General features: G+C 35.2%; 4 protein-coding genes across 7 annotated transcripts; 2 read left to right on the plus strand and 2 right to left on the minus strand.

Annotated features, from left to right (window-relative positions):
* Window positions 1-1,646: 1,646 nt before the first annotated feature.
* LOC108223668 (pentatricopeptide repeat-containing protein At2g33680) lies at window positions 1,647-7,146 on the minus strand. Of its 4 annotated transcripts, XM_064094790.1 has the most exons (5): window positions 4,645-7,146; window positions 4,382-4,554; window positions 3,130-3,306; window positions 2,595-2,789; window positions 1,647-2,024 (listed from the first exon to the last, which is right to left on the minus strand). In XM_064094790.1, exon 1 carries the CDS (start codon window positions 7,076-7,078, stop codon window positions 4,952-4,954), a length of 2,127 nt encoding a protein of 708 aa, XP_063950860.1. In that variant the 5' UTR covers window positions 7,079-7,146; the 3' UTR covers window positions 1,647-2,024; window positions 2,595-2,789; window positions 3,130-3,306; window positions 4,382-4,554; window positions 4,645-4,951. The 4 variants fall into 4 exon arrangements, with proteins under 4 accessions (XP_063950860.1, XP_017253524.2, XP_063950859.1 ...); XM_017398035.2 differs by having other exon boundaries at window positions 4,382-7,146; XM_064094789.1 differs by having other exon boundaries at window positions 1,647-2,070; window positions 4,382-7,146.
* Window positions 7,147-8,312: 1,166 nt separating this feature from the next.
* Window positions 8,313-14,059, minus strand: LOC108223199 (spliceosome-associated protein 130 A). Its single transcript, XM_017397327.2, has 4 exons — window positions 10,904-14,059; window positions 9,842-10,333; window positions 8,788-8,942; window positions 8,313-8,567 (listed from the first exon to the last, which is right to left on the minus strand). The coding sequence occupies exons 1-3, from the start codon at window positions 13,907-13,909 to the stop codon at window positions 8,805-8,807; spliced, it is 3,636 nt and encodes a 1,211-aa protein (XP_017252816.1). The 5' UTR covers window positions 13,910-14,059; the 3' UTR covers window positions 8,313-8,567; window positions 8,788-8,804.
* A 3,358-nt stretch (window positions 14,060-17,417) lies between these two features.
* Window positions 17,418-20,076, plus strand: LOC108221787 (protein-tyrosine-phosphatase MKP1). Its single transcript, XM_017395645.2, has 2 exons — window positions 17,418-19,250; window positions 19,891-20,076. The coding sequence occupies exons 1-2, from the start codon at window positions 17,418-17,420 to the stop codon at window positions 19,945-19,947; spliced, it is 1,890 nt and encodes a 629-aa protein (XP_017251134.1). The 3' UTR covers window positions 19,948-20,076.
* A 3,286-nt stretch (window positions 20,077-23,362) lies between these two features.
* On the plus strand, window positions 23,363-25,024 carry LOC108220396 (actin-depolymerizing factor 4). Its single transcript, XM_017394152.2, has 3 exons — window positions 23,363-23,487; window positions 24,275-24,540; window positions 24,693-25,024. The coding sequence occupies exons 1-3, from the start codon at window positions 23,485-23,487 to the stop codon at window positions 24,841-24,843; spliced, it is 420 nt and encodes a 139-aa protein (XP_017249641.1). The 5' UTR covers window positions 23,363-23,484; the 3' UTR covers window positions 24,844-25,024.
* The last annotated feature ends 527 nt before the right edge of the window (window positions 25,025-25,551 follow it).

Below are 25,551 nucleotides of genomic sequence, written 5' to 3' on the forward strand. Positions count from 1 at the left end.
ATTTTATTTCAAAATTAAAATTAAAATTGCATATTAAATTTTAGAGGTTATAAATCATATTATTGAAATAAAATTTTAGAAAATAAATTTTTGATGATAAGTTAAAATAACATTATGTGTAAAAAATATATAAATAATTTGGATAATTTCCCCGATATGTATATAAATTTATTAGAATTTATCATTAGTTATTATACTATTAGGCGGAAATTTTATTTTATGATTTAATTGATGAATGAAATATTTTTATCTTGGTAATATAATATGATATTTTTAATTAATTGCTTCTTTAGAAATTTCCATTAATTTTTTTCATATACAACATTGTCGTGTCAACGATATTGGGATTATCTTAATTCATTCTCATCTGACTTTCTAGTGAAATTTGTAACAAAAATTTATAATAAAAAAATTTGTGTGAATCATTTTCAAATTCCACAGGAAATTATGGTAGTGGTTTGGTTTTCGTGTTTTTATACTTACTATGTTTTAAATTAATAAATTATATCTTTTACTTATGTTAAATTGGTTGAATGTTAACAAAATATTAAATAAATTAGGTAGCTAAAATATTTTATAAAAATTGTATAAGTAAAATACATATATGAATTTCTTTCTAAATGTATTTTTCAGATTCTTAAATTGTATAAGAGCAATTTATAATTTTCACTTAAAAAATAATCAATTTGAACAAAAAAATCAAGAATGGATTATAGTTTGGGATGGAGGGGAGTTTGTTTGAAATGTTTTAATAAACTCTTGATTTTTTTCCTTTATGGTGTAAGATTTTATTTTTTTTATCTGTTATCTTATAATAACCGGTTTCCTATAATAATAGCATGTTGTGGTTTAAATTTTATCAAAATTTGGTATATGATAAATAAATAAAAATAGTTGTGCATTATCCATTTTTTAAGTCTCATATTAAATTTTCTAAAAGTGTCGGACAAATTATAATCAATTATGTTATTTGACTTTTTTTTTCATATTTAATTAATCACCTTGTTTAAATTCTAGACAAAATAACCCAGGTTTCATAACTTATAATCACAGTTTAGCAAACACGGTCCTTTTTTTTTTTCCGATCTGCTCCTTGTGCCATCATCATCATCTTACAGTTATCATTCTCATTGTCATCAACTTATAATAATAATATGTTCTCCGCATATCATTTGACAATAATAATCTTCCATTTCATAAACTTCCCAGGTTGCTATTTTACTTGACCCTGAATTGATGTTCTCTATGTTACTATGTAGAATAATCTGTTTTGCAGTTATGTATGTGTTTCAGGCTAGTGAAGCTGAAAATGTCAAATTTGTAGAGGTGTGTATTTGCCAAAAAAAAATCACCTGATGAACGTAATTTTGTACTCCCTCCGTCCCTAAATACTTTTCCTGTCTTTGTTACATATTTGCCAACACACACTTTTTATCATTAATATTTTTAATTTTATATCAGTATTAAATATAAAAATTTCGCCGTATTAAAGTACTCGTAAATACGAAACTAACAAGATCACTCATGACTATATTTAGTCTTATAGATTAGACGTAAATTAGTCATTTGTCTTAGGTTATGAACAGTCCCAACATATCAAACAAAAAAAGTTTTTTGGCAGGGAGGGAGTAATATTTAGCAACTCATGCGTCAATCATAGACATCTATACTTTATGCTTTCCGGAAAATATTTCACAGGAATATATATAATTAAACTCTAGAGAAATGAAGCTATTCAGCTGTAAATGGCTACCTGATTGTGATCCTAAAGCTATAGTCTTTCTTTGACATGGCTATGCTATGGATTGCAGCATCTCAATGAGAGGTAAATATGCACAATTCACGTACATATATATCACCAAACGCATAGTGAGAATATATGATGGACATGGCATGAATCCGCAGGTGCTGCTCATCAACTTGTGAGGGCAGGATGTGCAGACAATGGTATAGATTATGAAGCCCATGGAAAGTCTGATTACAAATACTGATGATCTGGTTACCAATTGTACCGAGCATTTCTCCTGCATTGTGGTATGCTTTTCCTTAGAAACCCAGAAATGATTCTCCCTTTCATATTAAAAGAGGTGAAAATGAATTCAATCCCGCATATTTGTTCTTTTATAATCACTAACACACAATTAAAAAAGTTTGTAGGTTGTTTTATAATTTCACTCAAGAAATTAATCTTCAATGTAAAATATGCGGAAGCAAAATGCAAATAATTAGTTGAAAGGTGAATCTCTTATTCTGATACATTAGTTTTTTCATTTTTCATCTTCGATTACTTCAGAAGTATTACATAAAAGGCATGTCATTATACTCTCCAGAATATAACCCTTTCATCCCTTTGATATATCAGACAAGATAGAACGCCTAGAAGGGACATAGTGAAATTATCCGATTAGGTTACTGCCGGAAGAATGGTCCTTCTAATTATTTGACTGATGGGGCGAACAAAAAGAAAGTTAGGTAAATATACACTGGATTCTTATTCCTATATATATAAAAAAAAATCTAGCACATATTGCAATCATAGATGCATGTAATTTCTGATAATCTAAGTGATTAGTACAATATGTACATATACTGACCTGATTGTGTTGGCTTATATCTAGGTTGCAGATGACATAAAACCAAATCAGATGGTGAGAAGTGTTCTTGCACAGCTTGCCCGAGTAATTTCTACTTGGAGAATAATCCCAACACTGATGTCGCCTTTAGAGATGTTGAAGTAAGAAAAAGAGTTATCCTTAAGTCCCACCTTTTTCTTTCATTTTAAAAACTTCCTGAACATGAAGCACATATCTGGATCAGGAAACAAATTTCATCCATGTTTCTGTACACGGCAGATACGGTCCAACCCTTATTGCTATAAAGGAGTTCCTCGATTACAAACTGGTTTCCAATTGATGCAAACCACCAGTAGTATTGAAAAAATTCTTCCAGAGGTGAAATAACAGCCCATAAATTAATAATTTTTTTTTCTTTCATTTATTTATAGATGCAAGGTTCATGCTTGCATAGTACTAGAATTCAGATAGATACTTCATGATATATTAGATAAAATCCTTTATGAATTCTAGTTAGCTCACTTGTTTACCTGTTGTAAATTTCAGGTTTTGGTACCTTTTCTTGTTGTCCGTGATGAGGCTGACAAAGTGACTGATCCAGCAGTAAGCAAGCTACTATTTGAAACGGCTTCTAGCAGCGATAAAACAATTAAGTCGTATCCTGGACTGGGCACTCACTCAGTTACGGAGAGTTTCCTGAGAATTTAGACATCATCTTTTCAGATGTCATTGCCTGGAATGGACAATTAGAAAAAGAAAGGAAAATCAGAAATGACACTGTAGAAACAGAAAACTCCAGCCAAAACTAGCAGACTCATAAAATTCAAGTGATGTGAAAGAAAGTAATGCATTCAAATAGGGTTTCGTTATACACAGAATCAAAAAAAAAAAAGGTATGTATTTGTCCTTAGAACCATTTTTATTCCAATTTTGTTAGATATTTGTTTTCCATGAGCTTGCAACTATATTTAAATTGTTGTTGCTTTCTGCCCAACCTGAAATTAGCAAGTAATCCATCCTGAACCGACTTTGTTAATGCTTGATACTCAGAACTACTAAATAACCAAAAGAATTGCCATAGATTAGAATGTACAATAGCGAGTGTCCAAATTCCAAATTAAGAAGTATAGCAAAATGTACATTATAACAAATAAAAAAAGGAGAAGTAGAGATCAATGTCAAGTTAATATCTGTATTTCAGTAATTAAGTAGAGATTAATGTCAAGTTAATATCTGTAGTTCAGTAATGAACAGCCAACATTTTGTAATATTTATACCGAGAATAGAAAAACAGAAAAAGGGAATTTAATTAGAGTATCAGGCATGCATCTATCACACACACACAAAGAAAAAATGGAGCTAATCCACATTATACAAGCATAATCGGCAGTTACTTGCTAAGAGAGAATCACTTCACTACTTAAGTATCAGATATGCAGCATTATTCTTTTGATTTTTCTTTTCTGTGAGACTGTTCAATGCTTGTTATATATGATTTGGTCAAGTAGGATTGACTATAATAACCTCCAATAGAAGGCGTGCTCTTACTATTTCAATAGATATTCATAGCCAGCTATTAAAAGACTACAAACAGAAATCACCGATTCTTTTGCTGGTTAAAAATACCATTTCTATATCGATTCTATCCAGGAAGCAAGTAAAGACTCGTAGTTGTATAAACTAAATAAACACATGCAGATAATTAAAAATTGAAATGAGGATCTCATTATTAAATGACAACTTAACACCTCTACCTCAAAGTTTTGTAGTAAATTAAACATAGCTCAAGTACGGAAGTTACTTCATACCTCTTATTGTTGCACAGCTTCAATAAGGATTTTCTCTAAGTTCATCTCACTTTGAAAATTCTCGACTTTACACTGACTTCTATAATCTCAATAGCATATTATGTACACCGACTTCAGACCTAAGGGCATAAGTCAACAGATATCAGTCGTTCCTCATGGCCTTTATATTTGCCCTGAAGTATGACTTCGCGTAAGAAACTCAGATATTTGAGGTTAAACATTATCAAAGTAGCTGCACCCTAGCACTACACCAAGCAAACTACCTCTTAGTCAAGCAAGTACAGACTCCAACCAGCGGAAGAAAGCATAGAGGTAACAGGAACTATCTATTCAAGTACCGAGGATAAGGTGCAGCTCCAATCATTTACACTTCTCTTCCAGAGTAATACCAACGATTTCCAGCACAATATTGCAATTGATTTGCAGACTATGGCTGGGCAGGTATGGACAGAAAAAAATTCTATTCTACTGGCAGAATATAGGATAGATGCACTGTAACGTATATAAATTGACCAATTGAAGTTAATAGACACATGAAATATGGCTGTCAAATTATCTTCATCTCAATTCTTAGCCCTCGAAACCCATTAAGGTTACATCAAAATGTTCCCCGTAACCTTCATCCTTCATTTGTTTAGTCAATGCTTGTAATTCAACCCGTATGTGGTCAATTTTTGAATGTAGTTGATCTCCAACGACAAAGACATGTATCTGATTTTTCAGCTCAATCCAACTACACCCAGGAAGTTTGCTCACTCCTCGAAGTTTCATCATCTTTCGTACACGCTCCACATCTTCTCGCCTTCCTAATACTTCGTAAATACCTGACAACAAAACATATGTAGATGATTCTCCTGAACCTAGTTCCATCAGTTTCTCTCCTGCATAAACCCCCAGTTCATAGTCACGGTAGTTTCGACAAGCACTTAACAAAATTCGCCACAAGTGTAGACCATGATCAAAGGTTATTGTCTCAATTAACTCTTTTGCTTCATAGAGCTTTCCTGCACGGGTCAATATATCGACCATGCATGAAAAATGCTCCACTCTTGGGGTAATATTATATTCATCAGACATCATTTTAAAATAGAACCAACCTCCATCTACCAAGCCCTTGTGACTACAAGCATTGAGAATGTGAACAAAAGTGACACTGTCCGGGGTTGTGTTCTCTAATAGCATCTCTTGGAAAAGATTAAGTGCTTCATGACCATGTCCATTTTGAGAAAGACCTGAAATCATTGAATTCCATGACACCACATCCTTATTAGGCATTCTTCTAAAGACAAGATTACCATCGTTCAGGCTTCCACACTTTGCATACATCATCAACAGGGCACTTCCAATTGGAACTTCCAGACCAAATCCAAATTTAATGGTATGAGCATGGATCTGCTTTCCCTGATCCAAACAAACAAGGTTAGAGCAAGCTTTTAGAACACGGGCCATAGTTAACTCATTTGGCATAACGCTTTCTATCTGCATTTTACAGTACAAGTCGATAGCATATTCATTCTCCTCAGCTTCAATGTACCCTCCAATCATGGAAGTCCACAATACAATATCAGGTTCCTGCAGATAATCAAACACCTTCCTAGCATCTCCTACACAGCAACATTTAGCATACATACCAACCAAAGTTGTCATTAAATGAATTTTTGATTCATATCCCGACTTCACAAGAAAACCATGAACTTGCTTTCCCAACTCCAATCCACCACTATCACTACAAACATTTAGGACAGCAACGAGGGTCGATTCATTAAACTCCACCTTGAAAAATTGCATCTTAGAGAACAAACTCAAAGCCTGTTCAGAATCCCCTGATTGCACCAGCCCAGTGATAATTGCCGTCCATGTAATAGAATTCTTGTCCCTCACCAACTCAAATGACATAAAGGCATCTTTCAAGATACCACACTTGACATACATTGTAACCAAAGCATTTCCAACAGACGAAACCAAAGAATACCCAAGTTTAACAACAAGACAATGAAGCTGTTTACCAACAAAAACATCATCACACGACGTCAAAGCACTAAGCACACTAGTAAAAACAAACTCATTAACACCTCCAACATCTTCCCACATCATCATCTTAAAAACCCCCAAAGCACCAAACACAAACCTCTCCATAGCATACCCCGAGATCATCGAAGCCCAGGTAACCGAATTCCTCTCAATCATTCTATCAAAAACCACACGAGCATCACAAACAACACCCAATTTACAATACATATTAACCAAAGAACTCCCCACAAAAACATCATAACAGTATCCAATCTTCATTGCAACCGAATGAACTTGCTGCCCAACAAACAAATCCAACAAATTACAAGCAGCATTACAAACCCCCGGAAAAGTATGACCATCAGGGACCAACCCAACTTGTGAAAGCAAGAGTTTGAACAAATTAATAACAAAGATTGAATTTTGAACACAACCCAGTTGAGAATGAGCATTGATGAGAGTGTTGTAAGAGACAATGTCTTTTTCTTGAATTTCTTGAAAAATGAGGTTGGATTGGGGCAAGTGTTGGCACTTGGCATACAAGTTGATGAGAGTGTTGGCTATGTAAGTTGATGATAGTTGGCCTGTTTTGATGATGTGGGCATGAAGTGTTTGGCCTTGTTTCAGGTGTTTGTGTTGTGTCAGGTGGAGAATTTGAGACAACAATGTTTGTGTGGGGAGTTTCATCAAGGTTTGGACCGTTTGGTCCTGTGTTTCTCGGGAATATTCTCTTTATTTCATGTCTAAAAACGAGTTGTATCGGTGCGATGTACTCCCCCATCCCAAATTAGAATAGCTCGTTGATTTCGGGCACACAATTTGAGGTTCATTGACCGCATAGCTACATTGCTTATATTTAAAATTTTATTTTTGTAAATAAAAATTAATATATGAAATTTGTATTTGCAAAAAGAAAAATTAAAATAATAAATTTTAAGAATAGACGGTCAATGCACCATAAATTACATGTCCAAAATTAACAAACTCATCTAATTTGAGATGTAAGTGGTATCATGTATCATGTGGTATCATGTATCTATAGAGGTTAGTGTTACTGTAACTCCAGTTGTGTATTTGCGCTTCAATTATCCGTCAAATCACGATTATCTCTTCTTGGGTTTGTCTGGTGTGTGCGCGGAATTTTATATGTTTGGAGAATTTTGATGGGTGTGGTGATTGTATATGCAAAGGGGTCCATCATTATTAAAATATGGGAACCAATAAGGATGAGTCAAACTTATAACATTCCGCGTTTAGAGTGTGTCCATGAGCACACATCAGAAAAACCGTCTCTTCTTTTCTTGCTAAAGAGATCGTAATGAGAAAACTATTATTACTAATCATAATTTAAAATTTTGATAAAAATATAATTGAATATAATCAGATTTTATAATATAATTTAAAATTTTAGTTAAATATTCAAAAATTCTGATACTTTTTTGTTAAATCCGAGCTCAAATTTTGTAAATAATTTTTTTTAAAACAATTTTAATTAAATACACCCCTTCATATAATTCAATATGTTCAATAAATATTATATATGTATTTGTATTGCTTCATCCTCCCTCTCCTATAAGAGGGTATTCTGAACCTAATTTTATATATTAAAAAAAAATTAAAAAAAGCATGCAAAAAAAATTTTCTAACTAAATATTTAGAATATGTTTAACATTTCTTGTTTGCCATAATTTGTGCTTAATTTTAGAAAGAAAAAAAAACACACGCTTATATTTTTTTCATAAATAGATGACTTGTTTTTTTTTAGAAATAAATGACTTGTATCTAAGAATAAGATAAGAGAAACAAATTCATCATCTTTCATAGAAACGGAGCTGGCGTTCACCCAACCGCTTTTCCTATTTCCTAGCCCAAATAATTCCTTTCACCAATAATGATTGCAAGTTCAGAAAAATGAGAATGCTGGTACGCTGAATATGTTTTCTTTTCTTTTTTTCTTTTTTGCCAGGGGTTAGCTAAATATGTTAATAACATCAGCATCTAACACAAATGCAATCTAGAACTAACTACAACAAAAGATTGAGAGAACTCATAAATATCGGAGGTGTCAGACAATCAGTTTTCTGATTTCCTTGTTGATTCTACATTCTTGTCGTCTGGAGAAAGCTTTCATTCATCCTCCCATTTCCAAGCAGTTGGTGTGGGCACAACTTTTAACCTATAAACATAGATTCCCATATTCAACATACTGATATAGGCAACAAAAAATTTAGACAAGCATATTGACCACCTAACAGATGTTCGAGAAGTACCACATATACCCGAATAAATATAAATAGTTTACAAAGTACGAACCAAATACACTACATAGAATCCATTTATAAACTTTGAAAGTGCGAATTTCAGTTCAACATGTTTATGCAAATGGGTCTGCAAACCTTTGATATCAAGCATCTCAGACAATTTTATTGCGGATTTCTTCAAGTTTTTTCAGGATCTCTCCCGGAGTCCTATCTAATTCATCTGCAATTTTCCGCTGCAGATCCATCGGCAAAGTTGGGAACTGCTCGCACAGATCTCCATCAACCACATCCTAAACATAAAATTCATTATAACATGTTATCTTCGCAACAACATTTTTGTGATTCAACAAATCATATTTTCCCATTGACATACATGACAATGAAACACAGAGACATTGACATGTTGCAAATTCCTAAGCACATATTGCATGAAGTAACTTGAAGCACAACTAGACCATATATCAGCTCACATCTACTATGTTGATTCGTTGAACACTAGATCAGAGTACATGGTACTTGAGTAAGTAGATATTTTCCTAATCCCAAACAGTGACTGCTTGATATGTAATCAAAATGCAGAATAGAGATTATTGATCATGCCACAGACTGATATATAACACAGACCTTGAGCTTAAAATAATGCAGCTGTTTTCCCCTAGATGATAGTAGAAAACCATAAATCGAAGGCAAACTGGGCTCAAATTGTGTATTTTATAGCTATCAGCTGACTTTGAGAGTAGGAAATTTTCAATTACATAATGTAACTTAAAATAAATATTGCCTTCCATAATATTGTTCAAGAAAGTTCCATAATCGAAAATTAATAGTTTCAATTACTTTCCGACTTTATTGTATATACTGTATTCTGAAGAGGGATTTTGATTTCAAAGTAATACAATACACAAATGAAGAATTTCAAACCACCAGGTCCACCACATAAATCTTACAATAAAAAACAAAGCCATATTGACTTCCACAAGTCAAATAAATGGCATTAAAGCACAAAAGAAAGGAATCATTTAGTGATTTTAAAACTGTAATAATTAATGAAAAATTAAAATTAACAATTAATAAGATTCTGAAATATGAATATATGATGCAACTTTAATCAAATCAATTATGCATCTGCATCTCATAAGAGTAACTACCAATGAATGTATACAGGATTGCGCTAAAGGAAAGGGCTTACCTTAACAGGGAAATATGCAGATCTATAAGCCATGTGATCTCTTCCACATAAAGGTGGATGTTCCTGTCTCATATGCATCTCCAAGTGATTGAAAAAGTCAACATCATCTCTTGAACTGAAAGCAAGTAATGCCCCTAAGCTTCCCATCACAGTTCCATATATAAGAGACTCCTGACCTCCAGGAATAAGAGATGCTTTCTGCAAGCATGTAACGACATCCCCGACATGAAATTGCACTATTTCTTCAACTTTGTTTGGGGCACCATTCAGCTTACCCTGCTCCCATTTTATCTTTCCGCCAGTTGGATCTTCTTCAATCTCATCAGAAACATCTTGTGGTAGTCGAACAAAATAGATGTTCCCAAACTTGTCTCCACCTGCCATTGTGTCAAAATCTATATGGTATGATGCAGTAAGCCATCTCGGGACAGAATCATCAGCAAATATATACAGCTGATTTTCATCACGCCTATATTTGCAATAATGGAACGACTGTAAAGAACAAAACCACCAATATATTCGAAGTCAGTAAAGCAAAATATAGACCAAAAAAATCATCAAATAAGGAAGCAGCTAAAAGCAGTAGTCTTTTCGTTATAGCTAGTAAATAGCAAAACCTATGGGAGCTGAATGGGCCAATGTGCGCAGATGATTTCAACTCTTAGACTAGGCACTATTTGACCATGTAAGGCGTCTTTTAAAAGTTTCCTTTTATCCAACAGAAAAATTCAAAAAAAATCACTGAGCATAAATGAGGGTATCTTTACTGAATATATATTTCAGACAGCAATAAATCATAATTTCCTACAATACGTGCAGTGTATCTAACTGCACTGAATTTAAGCTACTAGCACACAAGGATTGATGCCTTTATTTGAAAAAATGTGTTTATATGGATTTCAGTTAGAATTAACTTTGTGATAGGAAAGGAATGTCCCAGCAGACAAAGTATGGTCCTCAAAAAGGATAAAAATGACAAACAAACTATTAAAATTAAAAATATGTCATTATTAACAAAAACAATAGCGTATGTATGTATGTATCTGCTGTAAGATTGCATACCTCCTGTACATCACCGACATAAATTCGGTCACGGTACGTATGAATAGAGTTAATTGTGTTGGGGAACAATTTATTCTCACATTTTCTAAGCAATCTCCGTTTCCCCAAATCATACAATCTCAGAACTGGCCCTATTCCAGCTAGTAATCTTCCTTGAAACTGGGACAATGCAAGAGGTACACCATCCACTTGTGTCTTATGCAAAAGTTCAAGGGATCTCCCATCTTTCATAAACCGATAGATATGAATATATGCAGCAGAGAAAGATCTCTTGGGCCAAAATTGCAAACCTTTAGCTGTGCCAACAGCTAAAAGAGTTCCATACTCTTTATCATGGAAATTTACTGTGCATATACTGAAGGCAGCTTCATTATCCTGGAGCTCCAACAGACAAGTTGTTTCAGTTGTCCTTGGATCAAGGACTCTTATACAAGAAACCCATTTATCTGACTCTGCTTTAGGATAACCATACTGCTCATCAGAGAGGGGATCATCTTTATCCTCATCATCACCACCATTCTCCATCTCCTTTTTACCATTCTCACCCATACCAGCAGCCTCAAAGCACTCCTTTCTTGAAGCTTCACGTTCTTCTGCAGCAAATGATCCCTGATCACTCTCTATTATTACCAAAAGTTTCCTCTTAGGCTGAAGCACAAATTTTCTTGGTGTGTACCTTAAAGGAATTGTCATTTCATTAAAAGTTTCACCCAATCTCTCTATGGTAAAAACTCTCAATGCATCTCCAGCAACAGCAACAACACCTTCGGCACACTGATCAGACGAGAATGATGCTGCATATTCAAGGGTCTCATAGGAGAGGGGAGTGAGTAAGAAATGCCCTTGGTGGATATAACCAAGCCAAGGTCTACTTGACAAACAGAGCATAGCACGGCGTCCTCTCACAGCAACAGAAAAGAGCTTTGGAGCTCGAAGTCCTAAGAAACGAGATCGAGCATCTGAAAGCTGACCTGTCACCATATCAACCACTATTCTAAACAAAACACCACTTTGCAAACCTGTATTTAGAAAGAGGCTGGCAGGGTGGTCTGCACCATCCTCACCACCTATAGATGCCTGAACTTCAAGAAAAAGGAGAGAATCTGGGGGTGATGACAGACTTTGGAGGCTCAGAATTTGCATGCAGTCATCAGGATCTAATGATAAGATACGAATAGTGTTGTCATATGATCCTACTGCTAGGAAGCGAGATCTTTGTCTTCCTTCAGGTACAGGTGCAATGTCCAAACAAGCTACATCCCCAGACATTTCATGCTTCTCGACCTCCATCAATTGGCCAGTCATATCCACCTCAAAGTATATAAGTTCTCCTCCACTCAATGCAACAACAACCTGAAGCCTGTTAGACCCCACCTTAACAATGGTTCTTTTTCCAGGAGTTCTCCACTCATTTATACGTCCATCTTCCCTTATGTGCCTGATACCAGTTGGATGAACTTGCATGAGCGAATCATCACCAATCAGAGATACATCAAGGGAAGGGGTAGTGTCGAGAAACCCACTATCACTGACTTCTTCAACCGTCTCACCAATAGAAAGGACAAGAGTGGCATTAGTAAATGAAACAACAATATAAGCATCAAACTCATCATTTACATTCTTTTTCACGGTCCAAACTGCACTAGGAACACCAGGAAGCTGGGAGACGGCCATTTCGCTAATTGCCAAACCGGGTCTTAGTATCCGTAGTGAAGAACGAGGACCACGCCCGCAAAGTGAAAATATCTGAGGAGTTTCTTCCTCAAAAAGATTTGATACTTTCATGTCCATTATTGGCATCAAGCTCTCCACCTGATCGATCCTCACCAGGTTCTTCAGTCCTCTGGGCTGGAAAAAAACAGGTTGAAAACCTTCTTCTGTTTCCATTAATGTAGCAGATGAAGATTCCACATCAGGATCATCTCCAATGGCCTGGAACTGATACAGACCATGATTTCCAAACTCGGATGCAGCAAAGAGAAATCCAAGTTTCAGCACACACAAAGAAGAACTAACTGGGATCGTATCAAAATACTTAATCTTCAGCTCAGAAACACGATCATTATCATGGTCAAGTGTAACCTTAAAGACATCACCATACTCAGTTTGCAACAGAAAGAAGAACATGGACTTTTGTTTGTGCATAGCAGCAGAAACAATCAAAACCCCACGTTCAGCCGGCAAATCTGCCCGTCTAGGAATCACAGCTCGCACATCCGGATGCCCCTGATTTTTATAAATCACAAAGTTCTCCGCACAAACAAGCACGCCACTAGGCCCATCTCCACCCCCCGGCACAGTAACAAGCATATTCGCCCCATTATCAACCTGCTCCGACCACTTCCTCGACACATGATTCAGCCCCAAATCCAACTCATAAAACGTCAAATGCTTCTGCGCCTCACTCGCTGCCTGCCCCGTCGAATCCTGATCCGCCTCCGAATAATCCAACTCAATCGCCGCAAACACCGGATTATCAAACCCACAATCCACCCCCACGATCGAATACACAATCGTATGCGACTTATGCGCCTCCAAAGGCGACGAAATAGTCAACCTAGCCGATGTATCCCTATTCAACACATAAACAAGCTTCTGCTTCTCACACGCCCCAACCATAACCGCCCTCCCCTTAGGATCAATCCCCAAATACTGCCCCGGAACAATCCTCCTACACCCCGACTTTCCAAACGTCTCTTGATGAATTTTATCAAACACATTCTTCTCTTTATTATAGTCAAGAATTACAATTCTACCGGAATCAGAACCAACAACAATGTAATCTTTATGAGCACCCGTTAATCGAAAGTGAGCTAAAGAGCGAATAGCACCGAAAACTTCGACAGAAAGAATGGTTTGAATCTTACCATTATCATCAGGCCTCAAAAGATCGAGAACCTTGCCACGAGCCACCACAATTTCTTGGGATTTTCCACCACTGAAGCTGCCATTGATTGCGCACACAATGCCTGTAGCTTGCTGGAGAGTCAGATTGTATAAGTACATGATTTTACTAAAAACCCTAGAACAAATTGAAATTTCTAGGGTTTAGAAAGGGATAATTCTTGAAAATGATTTATAAACCCTAGAAAGCATGCGTGCGACCAGGCAGGTTTGATTTTATGAAAAAAAATTTGGATTAGGGCTTTGAATCACTGTGCGACTGTGAGCGGGTTTTGAATCAGAGTAGAGCAAAGCAAAACCCTCCTAGATCGAAATTGTTGATAAAATTTTAAATTAAGATGGTGCGGCATGGTTTTAAATTTCCGTCGTGGAAAAAAATTCATCCCGATTTCAGGAATGTTTGGCTCAGTTGTAATTTAGAAAATACACTTTTTTTTTCAAGAATAAATCATGTTTACATATGGGTGTAAATGAGCCGAGCCGAACTCTAGAATGCTCGTGTATCGTTTGTTAAAAAATTAGCGAACTCGAACTTGAGCTCGAGCTTGAATCGAGTCAAAAATATTTTTTGATGATCGACTCATTAAGAAATAACTTTGTTCACGAACCGCTCACGAGCTTTTGCTCACGAACTGCTCATTAACTAGCGCTAATGAACATGTCTCACGAATTTTTGCTCACCAACTGCTCATTAATTTTGTTCAGGAACTTGTTTAATAAACTTTGCTAACGAGCTAGCTTACGCTCATAAATTTATTTACGAGCTTGTTTTTTATTTAATTTAATTAAAAAAATAAATTAAAATTTTAATAATATTTTAATTTATGCTCTAGGGAATCTTAAATTCATTATAAATCATCCATTAATAAAACTTCCACATCCACGAGCCAAGTACACGAACCATGTTCACGAACTACGCTCACGAGCCAAGTTCACGAACTCATAATTCGAACTTGTTCGTGAACTATCGAGTCGAACTCTATAATGCTCAAGTTCAGCTCGTTTATAAAACGAATCTTAAAATTATGCTCAAGATCGACTCGTTTATGAATCGAACCAAGCTCGAACTGAGCTTTTTTCGAACCGAACATCGAGCGATTATCGAGCGTATCAACTCATTTACAGCCCTATTTACATGCCACTTCCAAAAGTACTTAGAGATGGGGTTAAAAATGGGGTGGGGAAAATGAGGAACCCGCCCCAAATGGCGCAGATCCGCCCCGCTAATATGGGGAATGGGGTAGTGACGGGGAATGATTTTCTGCCCTGCCAAAATATGGGGCAAGTATGGTATTTGTTGAATCTCCACGGGGATTCCCCGCCCCGCCCCACATATATTTAATATTTAATATAAATAAATAATTATATTTAATATAATATATTTATTACATTTAATATTATTATTTTATAATACACAAAATTATAATTTTACAATGTATAACATGTCTATTTGAATTCTATTATATTTAGTTTTTGCTTTTAATATACATGTCTCGTATATTTTTATTAAATTGCGAAGAAAAAATTACTAAATTTTAAAGTAATTATTTAAAGTGTAATATTATAGCAACGGGGCGGGGCGGGGCGAAATTACATTAAATCTCCGGTGGGACAGGGATGAGGATTAAAAATAAATCCCCGCGGGGAATGGGGCGGGGACGGGGCAAGAAAAATATATATGGGGCGGGGCTGGGAAATGAAGTCTCCGCCCCGAACCCGCCACATTTTTAACCCTACTTAGAGACATTTAATATCCATTATTTACACAAAAAATATTTATTTTTGAATATATATATATTAGTGATTAGATATAAACTAACTTTTAAATAAAGTTAAAAATCAATACAATTTTAATGATTATTTTAAAAATATTATTACGACTAATGTTCATGAATCTACCAGTCGGTCACCATCATGTTTTAATATCAAGTTCAAGCATAATATGATGCAACACATAAGGATAGAGTGAAAATATCAAAAAACTAAAGAAGATAAGAACAAAAATATATTTTTGCAACTAATCTCTAAACATGAATGAAGTCGAGAGAAGCATCTCGGGTTTCGATCAGCTTGTTCCATAATTCACCGCTCTTTAACGTGATAAACTTTATATGTAACCGTCGACTATTTATAGAGATATACAGTATAATGTCGGACAATGATACCATATCATTATAATTGTTGAAAATACGCCTCTAAATAACATATATGAGGATTATACTAAATTAGAATACTAAAACTCTTTTATTCTTTAATTAATCTCAGTCATTCATTACTTTTTTAACCGAATGATAGATTACAACGACTATAAAAAATATTTTACTGCACTGAGCCCAACTCAACGTAACAAATATAGCAATATTATATTATATTCGCTCAATCCCATATCATATGACCTTTTCTGACTAGTACAAACTTTAAGAAATAGATATCTGACTTAAGGAAAATAAAAATAATGTATACATTGTAATAATTTTAAATGTATTATATAAATTATAAACAAAAAATTCATTTCTTTGGATATATATCTTAAAAAAGTGGCTCGTGTAAAATGTGAAAAATAGAATATGAATTCAATGAGAATTGAGATCTTGTTTGGCTTACTTAATTTTTAACTTAAGTATTTTTTTTAAAATAATTGATACTGAACAACTCTTAAATAAATATTTATTTTTACAAAATACGTGAATATGTATGCCCAAATAAGTATGTCTAAACATAGAGTGATGTTTTGCACAAAAGCAACTAAGTTATCATTAGCACATTCTCAAAAAAAAAGTTATCATTAGCAATATATTGATGCATAAATCATGTAATAATTATAATTAAACGTTTATATCTAAATTTTCAAATTAAAAAGTAAAACAATAAGTAATTTAGAACCGAATATAGAATCAAAATAAAATAAAAGAACGGACAAATATTATACGAACAAAAAGAAAAAGTTCATTCAGTTAATGCATTTAATGCAGTGATGGATGAAAGTCGGAAAGGAGTTCGATGTGGAGTTGGATGTCATAGTGGGCCCCTTCTAAACACGTGGTAATGCATCAGAAACAAACGGTGAAACCTGGAAGAAATAGGTGGCAATATACGAGAGAGAGAGAGAGAGACAAGAACGAGAGAGAGAGAGAGAGCAGAGAGGGCAGTGGTGTCTCAGAGATTAAGAAAGAGACATTGGAAGAGTGATAGGGTATGTTAATTCTTGTGCTTCATCTTTTTATGCGAATTTGTTAATCTTGTAAGCCCATTTGTAATGGGATTTCAGTTTGTGTTAAAATCTCGAAATTTACATCAGTGTTCTTGTTCTTTAATCTTGTGTCTCATTTGCTTATATATTCATTTTTGAGATTTTAGTTTTACACCTTTTGTTTGTTTTGTATACATGTTCTTAGTTTATAATGTATTCATTGTTGATTACTTGTTTTGTTCTCTTTTATATGGTAAGAATTTGGTTTACTGTGTTTTTCTCTTTGATGACTAAGATATGTTTTGATTGTTTGTAAATACTAGCTTGTTTGTAATTAGTAAAGATTGCGTTGTTATTATTGGTTGTAGATAGTTTTGGTGTGCTTGTTGTTGGTGTTAGTCTGCTTGGCACAATTCCGGAATGTTGGAGAAGGACGATCCTGCCACCGATGATGGTGCTGGTGGTGCTGGTGACAGTGGTGCTTCTTTTTCTGAGACTTTTCTAGCTCAAGCCCCCCAGAAAACATTTTCACGGTCTGATTCAAGAACCATGGTACCATCTCATGACCTGGATGGTGGGAATGAAAGTTTGGATCAAAATGATGATAAGGGTGGGGATGGTAGGCTTAATGTCCATTCGAATCTCAGAACACGGGGACGTATCAGGAGTAAGTCGCATTTGCCGCCCTTGCAGCCACTGACAATTTCTCAGGGACAGTCAAATGTGTGGCCAGGACCTGGTGCTGATGATGTTAGGAAGTTGCTTCCATGCACACCAGGTGGGAGATATACGAGTGATGGAGGTGAGCGATCAAAACTTGATTTGTCATCTGGTACTGGTAATCTGGATAAGAATAGTGGGCTTTCTAAGAAAGACAATATTGCTATGTTTGATAAGGAATGTTCCAGGGTTGCAGAACATATTTATCTTGGGGGCAACGCAGTTGCCAGAGATAGGGAGATGCTATTAAAGCATGGAATCACCTATATTTTGAACTGTGTTGGTTTCGTCTGTCCAGAATATTTTAAGACAGATTTCGTGTATTATACTCTGTGGTTACATGATAGCCCCTCAGAAGATATCACTAGCATATTGTATGACGTATTTGATTACTTTGAATATGCGAGGGAACAGCAGGGACGTGTTTTTGTTCATTGTTGTCAAGGGATCTCTCGTTCACCATCTCTGGTGATTGCTTACCGCATGTGGAGAGAAGGTCAAAGTTTTGATGAAGCATTTCAGAATGTTAAGGCAGCTAGGAAAGTTGCTGATCCAAATATGGGTTTTGCATGTCAGCTGTTACAGTGCCAGAAAAGGGTGCATGCTTTTCCTTTGAGTCCTAATTCGTTACTGAGGATGTACAGGGTTGCTTCTCACTCTTCGTATGATCCGTTGCATCTTGTGCCAAAAATGCTAAATTCTCCTACGCCAGCTGCTTTGGATTCTAGGGGTGCATTTATTATACATATACCATCTACTATCTATATTTGGATTGGTTTGAAATGTAATACTATCATGGAAAGAGATGCAAGAGCAGCTGTTTGCCAGATGGTTCGATATGAGAAATTAAAGAAATCCGTTGTAGATATAAAGGAAGGACTTGAACCTTCACACTTCTGGGATGCTTTTTCCACTCTGCTTCCTCTAATGGAAAAATCCTGCGATGGGGTGGATGTTACTGAGTCATCAAAGAACATTATTCCAGGCGAGAGACAAGTGAGTTCGTACACTGTCGAATTTGAGGTATTTCAGAAAGCAGTTGTTGGGGGATTTGTTCCTCCATCTGGAGCATCTGAGACTGACAATGAAACACACCTTCCTGTCAGAGAAAGCTGTTGGAGTACTCTAAGGCTTAAGCATATCTGTGGCAGCATGGAGGAGTTTGCTTCAGCATCAAAACCATCTTTATCCGGATTCTATCCAGACTCTGGGTCGGAACTCCGTGCAGAAAATTGTCCTAACCAAAATCAACTGGTTGTATATAGGTGGCCTGGTTTGGAGAAGATGGTGACATTTAGTTCGGCTGATTTGGACTCCAAAGATATATTCATCCTTGTCTCAGCTTCAGGCTTAAGAACTTCAATGGAGCATAGGGTTCTCTATTTCTGGGTAGGAAAAAGTTTCAGTAATGATAATGGAAAGAGGCTATTAAAGGCAGACCATGATATTGGTGTGTTAGAAGAGATTAACTGGAATGAAGTTTGTGTGGATGTGATTAGTAAAATGGGCTTGCCCAACGACACTGAGTTCAAGGTACATCCTAGCATCCTTATATCTACTTTATCTTCCAAATGTGTTAAGAAAGTTTTACCCATAATGTTTATAGAATTGTAGAATAAGTGGATAGAATACTTATCATACCATATAGGAGGCTTCACCACTATTTACATGTATAGATACTTTACTTGTTTATTTTCTGTTTCTGACAATCTGTGTTCATTGTTCAAGGAAACTTTTCCTTTGCCTAGATTGATTTCCAGATAATATAACATATCGTCCCTGAGGACAACCAATTCGGCCTTTCACACTCGATGAATAATATTATATGACATATTTTGTCTTTCCAGACTTCTCTTTATTTAGCATCTTGACTTTATTCTTAAGAGGAAAGTGCACCCACATCACTTCAATACAGACCTGCAGCATACTGCATATATATCATAATTCACAAACATATAACTGGTCTTTTCAAGAATATTTAGAATTTTGTGGATTGGTGAACTGTTTGAGTTCTTATTAGAGTTTGTACTGCGTGCATTTGTCTAGCGCTTGCATGACTATATGATTCCTTATTTCTTTTCTCTATTCTTTGATATACATTATATTTGCTGTGAGTTGCGCTATATGTTCTACATACTGATTGTTTTATGTCTATATTGGATATTGCAATCAGATTGTGAAACAAGATGAAGAACCTGAAGAGTTTCTTGCGCTATTGGATTCTTTGTAAATTGAAAATCTTGCCTGGTTGACGATGTGCACAATCCAGTGATCTCGCATTTGTCCGTTTCTTCAGCTTTACATAGCATGTGGTTGAAACTTGTCCAGCATTCCAGTGAATCCAACCGAAGATCTGGCGTTGGTGCATGAACTAATTTCAACTTAGTTGCTTACTGTTTCATAAAATTTGGTTTACAAATTTGACGCTGGATTTGGATTTAAAAGTTTTTTGGTCAGTTTGACCAGACTTAAGTATATATAGAGTTTATAAACTTTCTGTTTTCATATATTGCTAATTGCGTGTTTTGAATATAATATCTTAATAATATTATTTGAAGGCTATATATAATCTGATATATAGTTATCTTATACTTGAAAACCCGCTTCACTATTCAAGATCTATCCAATCCACATGGGAAAAAATATTGGGGTTTAGAAAAACTCTGGTCCTTTCAAACCTTATAATCTGGATCACTTCATTCCACTGTTATCTGGTTCTTAATTAATTAGACATTTAGAAAATCTAAAGTACTATTATGTTTCGTGTAGTTTAATTCCTGAAAGAGCTAGGAGATTCGACGTAAATACTACATTGTTAATTGTTGTATATAAAGAATCTTTGATTTTGGATGATAATTTCAGTACTGTATCCGGAAGTTCTGAACTTCGGTAGTTTCACTGCTTGATGCCAAGTTCTGTTGGGTGTAACTTACAGTGTTTTCAATATCAGTAGCTGCAGTTCATCATGTGACAATGTGAGCCTTTAATATTAAGGTACTAAACAGATGTATGAGTTTTTGTGCCTGGTACAAATTTACAGAATATTTTGGAATCGCTGTAGGATTGTCAAGTGAAATTATCTGTTGTGGAGTTGATATGAAGGATTGAAGTTCAGAAGTAATTTAGCTTATTTGTATTCCTGGTCTTTAGCAACTAGAGGAATGCCGCAATGGTTTCTACATCATATTATTCACTGCTAGCTTCCTATTCCGCGCTATTGTTTCTCCAGCTCATGAACTTAGCTCGGCTGTAATAGGTAATTAGTGTTACATACACATATTTCGACAGTTCTAATAAACACTAATCTAGTTCAGTCAGATACATGTATAGTTTTTGCCTAGGGTTACATTAATGTTTTAAGAAATTGCCCATGGTCTTATACCCTCACCGTTAAACCCTTTTGGTTGAGTAATCTAAAACAACATTTGCAGGCTGCAGCACTAGTAAAACTGGACAATTCATTATAATTATGATCTAAAAAGTGAAAACTTCTTCCTAGAATTCAATGTACATTGGGGGCACAGGTAGGGGTGACCCGAAACCCGACCCACCCCGAAACCCGAAATCCGATTTACTGAGACGGATACCCGAAAATCACCCGACGGAACCGAAATGGATCCGAAATTAGAATTTCATTTGTAATAATTTCAGTTCAATTTTAAATGATTTTAGCTTGACCCGAAATCGATCTGATTGCTGACACGAACACGACATGTTACCCGAAATTGCCACCTCTTCGCACAAGATCAAATCTTGTGTTATGAAATCTAGAGTTGATAAGTTTAGCCAGATTACATCCAGACAGTTTCATTTTTTGCAATAATTTTGGACAATGACATGTATAAATTATAGGAGTACTCTATAAAAAATTAACGAAAAACAGCAGGCAAAAAAGAAAAAACAAGAGAGATGAAAGGAGAATACTTTTATTCATGTATTCATTGAGTAAATACAAACTACACGGCCTAAATACGAAATTATATAACTTGCTAGCTATATCAGAAATGCGATCTTCATCCTTATCAGAAATCCAGGCGTCATAAGTTGCCTCATGTTGAGTTGGGGTGTATGGCAGACAAATATGGACCGATCTTTGCAATCAAACTCGAGAAAATCAGAAGTGTGCTGCTACGGGTTTCAAATCCGAACACAAACACATGATGCTGCTCCGACTTTGAAATCCTATGGGGTTCCTCATGGCTCAACTGGTATGCTCTCCTATTACAATGATTTACAATATTCTTTCTTTTCCTCATGATTTTGAGTGGAATTGCGAAAGGTGTTGACTTTAATCTTGTTTGTTTGTGGGTATTTGTTTGCTTGTTTAATCCTTGTGTTTTGTTTGGTTTCTGGTGTTTTTGGCGATTTTTCGTGTTACATGTGAGACGCTTTGTTCGCTTCGCATACGACGAGGCAACTTGACTGATAGTACAGCGGTGGTGGCGGTGACGGCGATTTCAGAACCGGATCCCGTTTCAGAAAGGAAAGCGCGCTAATTGTGCCTTAATTGAGGGCGGTAATTGTGCCTCTTTATTGAGGGCGTAAATTTTGCCTCAATTATTGAGTGTGTAATTTGTGCCTATTTATTGAGGGCGTTAATTGGGCCTTATTTAAGGGCGTTAATTGTGTCTTAATTAAGGATATTAATATTTTATTATTATGCCTTAATTAAGAGCTTAATTGTCTCAATCATGAGTTATCATGATTGTGGGAATATTTTGATGTAATCTGTTAAATATATCGACTTATATTCTTCTTGTTTCTCTTGTTTTATTTTCAGGATTCTTGGAAGAAGACCGGTTTTCTTTTCGGACATTAAAGCTTTTTGTCTAAATTTCCCCGGTCATCTTGCATGTCCGACGGTTAAATAATAAGCTTTCTTGAATGAAAGAATTATCACGGTGAATTGCCGATTCTCGTTGAGATTTATTCTCATTTTCAAAAAAAAAAAAAAGAAAAGAAAAAATAAGACCAAATACATAATTAATGTAGCGGATACAGGCAACATAAATATTCCTAGTCATCATATAGATTCGAGATTTATTTAAAATTTAAGGCATTTATATATTCAGACACTTAAAATTTCAAGTGAATATTGGAAAATAAAAAATACTATAGATCCCAAAAATAATCCCAATTTTTTCCCATATACATATATATGTGCGTATGTATAATCAGTAACTTATTATAATGATAAAAATATATGCGTCTACAAGTTAAACTAGACGTGTCATGGCATTTCAAAATCTTTCAGGAACAGTATTATTATTTTTTTAACTTAACACTTCTTTTTAATAAACAAATATAAAGAAATCCAAAATAACACGATTTAACATGTAGTATTAACGATGTTTGTTCGAATATATTGCATCTTTCAAATTATACTCTTTTGGTACCTCTCATTTTTTAATATTTTTTTTCACTGCTTGACATGCACTTTGGTGCGCTTATTAAACATAATTTTATAGTTTTTTTTAAAATGTAAACATTAAATTTTTATTAAAAAAATAAAATTTTAAAAAAATTATGAAAATATACTTTATACCGACATTAAAGTGTGGGTCATGTGCTTAAAGAATTGAGCTGGGGACACAGAAATATGCCGATATACCCTCCAGACCAAGAGGGCCAAGTAGTATAAGATCTAAATGTAAGCCCAATAAAACAAGGCCCAATAAACTCTCGTCATCGTCTCAATACAAAATACATACATATACAGTTTTACACACAACACAAAACAACTCTCCTCCATCACGACTCCTAAACTATGGTCAGTTCATTCTCCTTGTATCCTTAATTCTGTTATTCCTGTAGTTTTTTTATTTGATTCTGTTTTGTTTAGATTCTTCAATTTGACGATCTGATTTTTAATTAACTTTTTTGATTAATCTGATTGTGTATAGGCTTGTTTCTAGGGTTTATATTTGCTAGAGATTAATTTTCTCGATATCTGTTTTCCGACTTCGATTATAGTGCTGGTGTTTAGTTTGTGAATGTTTTTGTTACATATTGCTAATGTCGATTTTTCGTAGAATAGAGTCATGTTCCGCTACAAACTATTTTAGCTAAGTCTGTTAAGTAAGCTACCTGATAGAAATGACTAGTTTGTGATTTGTGGCATATGTGCTGTGTGCATTGTCAATAGTTGAAATGAATTATGAACACCTTGTGGAGTAGGCGTTGTCGTCCTGTTTAACGTAGCCAATACTACTCGAGCAACTGGGAGCTAATCTTTTTGTGTAGGCACTAGGAAGTGCTGTCAATTGTGCCTTTGTTGATGAAGTTATTAAAAAGTTTTGTTTCACTACAATTGTCTGATAATGACTGAATGTAATTTCATGTCGATTTTGAAATCGGTGATGCTTTGATAAATTCTATATTATAGGAATAAGGAGATATATTGCCTGAGATCCTATGTTTGTTTGTTTATATTTTTTAAGTGGAACTTTAAGACATGGTCGTGCTTCTAAAATGATATATTTAACTGTTCTGTGGGATATGGTTGCTATAATGTAGGTCAACTTTCGGGTTGATTGACAATTATGTGAAATATGTAGGCGAATGCGGCATCTGGTATAGCTGTACATGATGACTGCAAATTGAAGTTTTTAGAACTGAAGGCTAAAAGAACTTACCGCTCGATTATTTTCAAAATTGAAGAGATACAAAAGCAGGTCACTGTAGAAAAGGTTGGAGATCCAGCTGAAAGCTATGAAGACTTCGCTGCAAGCCTCCCTGCTGATGAGTGTCGATACGCTGTTTATGATTACGATTTTGTGACCCAGGAAAATTGCCAAAAGAGCAGGATTTTCTTCATTGCTTGGTAGAAACCTTCCTCCACATTATATACTAAAATTATAAGTAATCTGTTGTGCAGACTAGGCAGTACTTCTCATTTATATTCCTGCGTTTTTGTCTTGTTATTTTATTTTTGTTAAAGGTCTCTGACTCTCTGTGTTTTTTTTGTTATTAAAGGTCTCCAGATACGGCTAAGGTGAGAAGCAAAATGATTTACGCAAGCTCCAAGGAGAGGTTCAAGAGAGAGCTTGATGGTATTCAGGTAGAGTTGCAAGCCACTGATCCTACTGAAATGGACATGGATGTGATTAAAAGCCGAGCTGCCTGAGCTGTCTATTTTTTCCGGTGGTTCTATGCCTTTCACTAATGTTGAATGTCTATATATGTTGTGTGGAACTTAGTAGGTGTTTAGGTATAGTATCGCTCTTATCTGTGGAACCTTTTCCTTGTCGAATATTTCAGAATCTCAAGTATGTTATATACCATGAATGTTATGTTTTCATCTTCAAGGCGAGCAAATGGCTTGTGTACATTATGCCATGATCATTATCTTTTAATGATGAGCAAACGTTTTCGCTAAAGTTTCTATGGCAGAGTTTAGTATTCAGTTGTACCAAGCATGTTAATTTCGTTTTAAGTACCTATTGCAATTTGCAACCAGGCCTATTGATAGAGATGAAAGTCTGTTTGAATGACGATCACTCACAAAATCATGTACTAGCACTAAATTTTACCTTGCCCATGGCAATTGTCTTTCTGAAATTCTGCTTAGAAACCAAAGAATTTTTCTCAGAAATTACCCTGTGGCACATGATTTCATGTGACTTGTTTCATTTGTTAAACTTGAAACTACTAACAGAATTAACTAAAATATGATGTATATTGGAAAATCTTTTTTTTTTTTGGGGTTTGGGTGTGGGGGGGGGGGGGGGGGGGGGGGGGGGGGGGTTTAAACGCATTCAGTTTATGCCATTTTCAAATAAATAATGCAAATTTTTGTTATCTAAATATTATATTATATTTACGTATCTAGAAA

Source organism: Daucus carota, chromosome 5, assembly GCF_001625215.2.
Source record: "Daucus carota subsp. sativus chromosome 5, DH1 v3.0, whole genome shotgun sequence".
Lineage (NCBI taxonomy): Eukaryota > Viridiplantae > Streptophyta > Magnoliopsida > Apiales > Apiaceae > Daucus > Daucus carota.